Raw genomic sequence first — 8238 nt, 5'->3', positions numbered from 1 at the left:
CCCCCCCCCGCCCCCCATCCACAGCCACTCACACAGTCACCTCCTCCAAACTTAATTGCTATTTGTCTGATTTAAAGTCTTATTCTGTACAGAACACGTGTTGTGTGGCTGATAGTTACGTTTAGAAATCAGAGAGACTAAATCCGTTCAGATCACGGATCATCTACAGTCTGTTGTTTATTAAAATCAGCAACAGATCACATTTAGAGCACTTTGTCAGCTACTCTGTCATAATTTAAACTAGACTACTAGAGACTGTGTACCAGCTGATATGTGATTCTGATTATATTTTATTAAATCGGATTCGCACCAAAGTGTTTTTGTCACTTCCTGCTCAGTATGAAGGCGGCTGAAATCGGCTGGAAACTGTCCGACTTTAACGCAGTTCTTTTCCCCCGCCCTCGCTGCGGCCGCCTGCTCTCGTCCACTTTACAGGCGAGGCGCAGTTCATCTCGAACGAGCCTAGTGTGTGTGAATGTTTATCTGATGAGCAGGTGGCACCTTGTACGGCAGCCTCGGCCCCAGTGTATGAATATGTGTGTGAATGGTGAATGTTTCCTGTATGATGTAAAAGCTCTTGAGTAGTCGTTAAGACTAGAAAAGCGCTATATAAATACAGCACATTTACATTTACATTTGGTTTAATGGACTTGGAAAATGCTATTGATAAGCTAAATACCTCAATTTGTAACTTGAACATCCTGGCTGTCTGAGAGACAGAGCTGTATGCTCACAGGGAGGCAGAAAGACTGCAAACAACCAAACAATGCTGCAGGCAGTGTAACAAGGCTCTGGGTCCAGCACACACACAAACACAATGAGTCCTTTGTACTCTCTCTCCCTGGGTACTGTAGGGGTGAGGTATGCCTTGTCGACTGTGCCAGCTAGCATGGGGCCAGCCCCCCTGAGCTGCCCAGGAGCTCTGTCTGTCTGTCTGTCTGTCCCATGCACCTTGACCCAAGCCATAAACCTCTAGAGCACCCATGTCATGTCTTTTTATACACTGTGATTTGTCCTTGATTTCTGTGTGTAAAATTTTGCACATAGTTTGGGAAATGTACCTTAAAAGCTTCTGATGGAACTAGTGCTGCAATGGACATGCTGAAGTCCTGATGCCAAGAACACCACCATTAGACCGCATTGAAGCTCAGTGAACTGAGTTTCATGATTTAGGCAGTGTTCAGTGTTGTTAATGTTAATTTGGAAAAAGAACCATACCAGAACATCTGTCACACTCTGTTAGAATTACAGATCTTTTCAGCACAAGAACAAATTACTAAACTAATTTAAAGTGAAAAGATAAGGGGAAAAATCCAGATGGAGAAAGGAGAAAAGAAATGCATCTGCAGACTGATTTGGGATGGCGTATTTTCCTGACATAGTCACGGGCCCACAGAGCAAGATGATCACATGATGTTCCCAGTCACCCCACTTCCCTCAGCTCCTCTGCGTCTGGGGGCACTTCAGCCCCCATTACCATGACAACCGTGTGTGTGTGTGTGTGTGTGTGTGTGTGATCTCCCACGCAGTACACAAACAGTAACTGGTACACCCTTGTCAAAAATTCAAACTTGGAGTACTTCAACTTCGTGTTCATATTTTGTCTTATTTCTCGCTTAAAATCCATGAAACCTGTTTAATAATTAACATTAGTCTTTTGAACTTCCCTGGACAAATCAGATGTATACTTAAAACACGATTTCTTTAAATTCCCTCAAAACACTTTATTGTAGATTCTCAATGAATAGTCTATTAATCGATTAGTTAAACAGTTGATAGTTGGCAACTATTTAAAAAAGTAAATCTTTAGTCATTCAATGAGCAAAAATGCCCCATCAGAAGGCCTCATTTATGACTGGAGAAATGACCCCTTCACACACACAAGCATTATAAACTGTCAACATGAGGAGCACAGCCATATTGCAGATTCCTGCGTTGTGATGTAACCTGAGGTTTTGGATGCCAGTTCCTTTAGGTCTCTTGATATATTAACTATCCGCGAGACTCGCCACTGCTTCCTTACCTAGTATTTGTGATGTGCTGACAGTGCATGACCATCATCATGAGTATTAATATTCCAAATTGAAATTTTGTTTTTAATGTCACTAGTTTACAACTTTTCAGGCAATTTTTACCCAAGTCCTATGTTTGTTTGTGTTTCCCTGCTCAGAAAAAAGCCAAAGGTGAGGAGCTGTTTGACCAGATCATGTACCATCTGGACATCGTAGAGAAAGACTACTTCGGACTGCGCTTTATGGACTCGGCACAAGTGCCGGTAAGAATGGAGATACACTTCACACCATTTCTTTTTTGTTTTGTATAATCATGATTCTTGATTGTTTTTCATTTTACATTTTTTTATTTATTATTAAATACAATTGACTTATGAACACTGTTGAAACATTTGGACAAATAAATCTTATAAAAACCTGAAAACGGTAATGTTGTTGCTGTGATTGTTGATACCAGTAGCTGGCTTAGCGATGCATATCCATGGCTGTGTACAATAAAATAGGCGTGATCTTGTTTTGGGGTGTTTTCCGTGCTTTCATCTTTAAAGTTTTACTCTATCGCTTAATTAAAGTTGATTGGAACATTTTGGTAACTTAAAAATGTCTTGCTTAGCGTTTAGTAGCAACTTGCCAACAAAGCTAGCTAGCTTTAACTGGTAACTTAAGGGGAAGGGTGCAGATTTTCTCTGTACTCCTGTACATGTAGACCTCCTTCCAGTGCATGGTCCAGGTTAACCTAATGGCAAAAATGGCTTCAGCCAGTTGAAACCTCTCTATTGAGTTGAGTTTAGCTTAGCGCAGCGCCATTGAAACCATAGACAACACCGGCTTAGCCACGTCATCCTTCCTAGCTCCAGTACTGCTATTTTACATTTGACCGTTTTGGGCAGTCCTCTCTGCAGCTGTTTAATGTCCAAAACCCCATTCACCCATTTGAAGGAGCGCTTTAGGCAGGGACTTACCCTGTCAGTGACTGGGCTAAATGGATTGGTTATGGAACTCTTGTCAGCTCTTGGAGTCTGGCTGTGCCCTGAGACAAACCGTTTTAAGTCATTGGTCTGCTAGTGACCCTGTTCCTTCACCCTGATCCTCTGTGAAGGCCATGGAAGGAGGGATAGATTGTGGGAGGATGTAATGGAAGGGAGGGACACCGCGGAGAGGGGTGGAGGTAGGGAGACAAAAGGGTGGGAGAGAGAGCTGAAGCCATGAGAAAGAGGAAGGGGGAGGGCGGTGATAAGGAATGTGGGGGAGAGGAGACTAGAGAGTGCTGTGAGTTCCTCTGTTATCTCTCTCTAACTTATATGCACACACACCACCACTACCGCCTTTCCTTGAAATGTTTCATGCTTCGTAGAGCCTAAACTTCAGAAGAATTACAGCACAGAACAACACATAAAGGACCTCCCAGAATGTATTAATATAACTGTCCTTTGTTTTTTTAAATTAAATGAAAGCAGGTATAATTTTTGTGGAAAAAATACACCATAATGTAAGTTAAAATTGTTAATGGTGTTGATTTTCTTCCGAAATGTAACCTCGTCTTTGCATTGTTGAAGTTTTTTTTTTTTTAAATTGTTATCCCCTTTTATGTTGTTTCAGCACTGGCTTGATGTCACAAAAAGTATCAAAAAGCAAGTAAAAAGTAAGTATACAGAGGGCCTACTTTCCCCTTCCCAAACATGCATAATTATTTGTTATATATCAAAGCATCCTATAAAAATAAACTTCTGTATCATTAGACAGAAATTTAAATTCTGTCTAATGTGTAATATGACTGTTGAGCTTAGTAATATTTTATGTAATTTTGAATCTGTCTTTTAGTTGGCCCACCATACTGTCTTCACTTGAGAGTTAAGTTTTACTCCTCCGAACCGAACAACCTGCACGAGGAGCTTACCAGGTGAGGGAAGCCAGAAACATTTCAACTTTTAAACTCCCATTTTAAAAGCTTGGTTAAATGGGTCTTTTTAGGTTGTTTATTTTGTAAATCTGTAAAACTCATATACCTCCAAAGAAAGTACATAAATCGTCCTCTAATTTAAGTGTTATAGCAAGCACTTTTTGGGATATTTATCCATTGATTCAAAAACTAAATCTGTCATTTGCCTTGGTGTTCCTTAATGCCGGTTGACGTGGATTGTTGTTTCTGTATCATATCCCATAGAACTGACAAATTTTGTCACTTTTCATAACTATAATTAACTGTATTTTTTTCTCCAGATACCTATTTGTGTTACAGTTAAAGCAAGACATCCTCAGTGGCAAGTAAGTCATTTCCACTTTAATGAAGTACTATGAAGAAATGTTTCATCATTGTGTCATGGCACACCAAATAAATATTCATTGAGAAACCCAGACACACAGACAGATAGTTAACTTGCCATAACATAAACACACCTGGTAGTTGCAAGTCAGTTACATATTTTGGAAGTTTTAGTTGTTGCCAATTATCTAAATTGTAGAAGCCTTTCAAAACAACAAAGCATGATCTACACTGCTAGAAAATCCCTTAAAATGGTCCTTATGATAAAACATAAGCAACACTTATCCACACTATTAAACATCCTAAGAACATTAGATGTTTGACTCTGTAGTCCATTGTACCTGCTCCCATGTTTGTTCAACACATTTGGAGTGGTTATCAGTCTAATTGTTCAGAGCTTGCCACAGGGTAAAAACACAGAAATGTACTCATTGTTGGCCCAAGTCAACATTTTACCTTCCTCTTAAACGTTGATTTATTGATGACTCCTGCATTTGTTATAACCCAGTGCCCCAGCCGTCCTGTCGTTTTCCTATAATTTCACACAACTAACTTTTGAATCACTTGACCAAGACAATAAACTGTATCGCCTCTCCTTATCAGTTATTATCCCCTTAAACATGAGTTGTTGTGTTGGTAGTCACGGGCATGTTACTATAAGAGGCTTACCGGATTACATGTTTGACAATAGAACTCTTAACTGTAATCAGTAAATGGACTGGGAATAAAAGTATGTTTTTAATACCACAAAAAAATCGTTTGCATTGTTTGGCTGAATAATAATAGGAAGTGGTAAACACAAGTAGGCCTGAGTTATAATTAGGTTTATTGATATTACTGTGGCTGACTATTACTGTGTATGTATTTTCAGGCTAGAATGTCCATTTGACACAGCGGTGGAGTTGGCTGCCTTTTCGATACAGGGTAAGCACCGCATGCATCCAGGATTCTCTCTGTGTGTTTGGTAATTGGGTCACTTCTGGAATAGCTGCCATTACTTTGTGTGTTGTAGTGCATACTCCTTCAAGAGTTGAGATTAATACTGTGATCACTGGTCAAAAAGGCCTGTTTTGTCAAAAAATATAGGAGGTTCTTATCTCAGTTAGTGTGGTTTGAGTCAGACAAGCATTTGTCAGTTTTAGGTTGGAGCATGGCACACTTGTATACCAAAAGGCTGGTGATTTTAAATATGCAGTGTCTAAGAGCTACTTTCTGTTTATCCCCATACCTTGAATCTGTTACAACCCTCCCACGTGCCCAAAAGACAATTCTACCAAGCCTAAAACTTACTTTGTATCTGTTGAACCCATAAAGTAATGTCTCCACATCTTACTTGAGCTGTGTCTGAACAAGGTTCTCAGCAGAGCCATGTTCTCACTAGCCCAGCTTCAGGAGTATACCCTTGTCTCTCTGCTCCACAAGAGTCTGCCATTATCTTTTCAAAGCAGTCATCTTCTATGACTGGCTCCTGGCACCATAGCTGCCATGGGCCCTGACGCACATAAACTCCTCCTCTACCATGAGACTACAAAACAAAGACAAGTGTAACTGCAGACGGACATGTGGCTGAGTACTTTCCTGAATTCCCCTGGGGATCAATAACTTATCTTACCTTATCCTATCTATCTATCTATCTATCTATCTATCTATCTATCTATCTATCTATCTATCTGTCGCTTTTCTCATTCTACATAAAGGGGGAAACTCTGAATTTCTAAATAACTTTTTGAATTTAGCCATTGCTCTTCTGCTTTAAAGAGCAAGCCCATTATTAATACTATTATTGTTATTATTTTTATTTTGAGTATTGTTATCAATATTTAGGTTATTGATTTATGTTATTAATACATCTTACCACTTTGGCTAAAAAAACAAAAAGGAGAAAATACATTTAAATTTTATTAAATTTCTCTTACTGCTGTACTGCTCTTCATTTAGTACTACTGTCAGTCAAAGGTCTGTGGAACAGCAGAAATAGTATCTTCTTTTTCTGGCATTTACTTATCAAACTTTCAGTCAAAAAGTTTAGAGTAGGAAAGCTTGGTGTCCATTTCCTTATCTACTTACAGTACATTTAAAAATGCAGTAGGAGAAGACATTTGTTGGGCTTTCTCTTTTACCAAATGTTGAATGGTAAAGAGGCCACACATATGAACTACACATATTTACTGTTTCTCATGTTTACAAATGAACAGTTAACTGCAAGAGCAATTTAAAGAGGGCTACTTCAGAGGAACAAAGTTTCAAACATTTATGGAATGGGATTGCGTGCAGAAACTCTTGAGCACACACACACACACACACACACACAAACACGTGGGGTAAATGCCAGCTCATTAGTGCTCCATCCTCTTTGGAGGCCCCCTAATCCAGCACCCTTCTTTCTTCTCTCTTTTCTTTGGTTGAGCTTCTTCCCTTCATTTTCATTTATTCCGAATTATGTTTTGGTCCACTAACAATTGCCGGGATAGGGATAGCATAAAAGTATCTTTTCTCTCCTCTTCTATATCCCGAGGCTATGCTCATAGATGAAAAAGCGAAACAATGAGGTCCTGTAGCTACCCAAAGACGGCAAAATATCACCAAGGTGTTTAACTCTGTCTGCCCTATTTTTCAGTACCAAAGATAAGGTTTTCTCAATTTCCACTTCGTCATCTTTCTATTAGGGTTACTTACTGCCACAGTTTCAGGCACTCTTTCTGGTGTCCTGGTGAGACTATGTTATTCAGAGTGTGAATTTATAAGTATGCATGTCTCTGTTTTTTCAGCTGAACTAGGTGATTGTGACCCATTAGAGCATAATCTGGAACTGGTATCAGAATTTCGCTTTGCCCCAGACCAGACAGAGGACATGGAGCTAGCGATATACAACAAATGGAAGGAATGCAGGTACGCATTTGACTATAACTAAACTACTACACGTATGGGCAGTCAGTTACACTTATTATCAAGGAGGAGAAATACGTTTACAAATTGGCCACAGGTAGCAGATATCTTATGCTAATAAATGGATGTGCTTCATTCTGTGGTGTGTTTGTCGTGTGGTCTTGGGTTGGGCAGTTACCAGCAACACTGCATAAATACTCTTTTTGTCATCCTTTCAGCTTGGAGCTGCAGTTATGTTTTTGATCATGCAAACATTTATTTCTGTTCTGTTTTCTTCTCCTCGTTGCTTTCCCTTCTCTCCTTCAGAGGTCAGATGCCATCCCAAGCTGAAATTAATTACCTGAATAAAGCCAAGTGGCTCGAAATGTATGGGGTGGACATGCATATGGTCAAGGTAACTGACGCACACTCTTTCTCACTAGCACGTACCAATCGGAAGTGTCCACGAAAGAGGGAGTGAAATGAATGTGCATAAAACATAAATATGTGAAAGGGTCAATATTTGTCTGTTTTCATATCTGCCCTGCAGGCAAGAGATGGTAATGAGTACAGTCTGGGGTTGACACCAACTGGAGTTTTAGTGTTTGAAGGAGAAACCAAGATAGGGCTCTTCTTCTGGTATGTTTTGTTGTATTCTCATTTACTGAAATAGTAACTTAAATGCTTTGTAGAAACACCTTTCAGTTTTGATCATTCTTTCTTATGTGTGTTTGATTAGTCTTTTTTAAAACTATTGCAGGCCCAAGATCACTTGTCTGGATTTTAAGAAGAGCAAACTGACGCTTGTGGTAGTGGAGGATGATGACCAGGTGAACGTGAGCACACACACTCAGATACTCCCCATGTGGTGGAATGTTGAAAATAGTAATCCCTTTTGAAAAAAATATATTGATGACCCAATCTCAGTGCTCCCTTCATACAGTACCTTTTGAATGTACTGTGCTTAACACACTGTTACAAGTCGGAGCATAAAAATGAAATACACACCAATGTGTACACCACAAGTGTACAGTGGGTACGGAAAGTATTCAGACCCCTTTAAATTTTTCACTCTTTGTTTCATTGCAGCCTTTTTCC

General features: G+C 39.6%; 1 protein-coding gene across 1 annotated transcript in view; it reads left to right on the top strand.

Moving 5' to 3' along the window:
* Nucleotides 1–8238, top strand: part of epb41l5 (erythrocyte membrane protein band 4.1 like 5) — a 41671-nt gene that overhangs the window by 4915 nt on the left and 28518 nt on the right. Inside the window, exons 3-11 of the mRNA XM_034886241.1 lie at nt 2171–2275; nt 3612–3654; nt 3834–3912; nt 4233–4277; nt 5147–5199; nt 7044–7164; nt 7468–7555; nt 7691–7779; nt 7901–7970. Coding sequence (XP_034742132.1) covers nt 2171–2275; nt 3612–3654; nt 3834–3912; nt 4233–4277; nt 5147–5199; nt 7044–7164; nt 7468–7555; nt 7691–7779; nt 7901–7970 — 693 coding nt within the window. The remainder of the gene's footprint in view (nt 1–2170; nt 2276–3611; nt 3655–3833; nt 3913–4232; nt 4278–5146; nt 5200–7043; nt 7165–7467; nt 7556–7690; nt 7780–7900; nt 7971–8238) is intronic.

The sequence above is a fragment of the Etheostoma cragini genome, chromosome 11, assembly GCF_013103735.1.
Source record: "Etheostoma cragini isolate CJK2018 chromosome 11, CSU_Ecrag_1.0, whole genome shotgun sequence".
NCBI classification, from domain to species: Eukaryota; Metazoa; Chordata; class Actinopteri; order Perciformes; family Percidae; genus Etheostoma; species Etheostoma cragini.
Note: the sequence above shows the minus strand (reverse complement) of the source record. Positions and strands in the feature narration are given on the sequence as shown.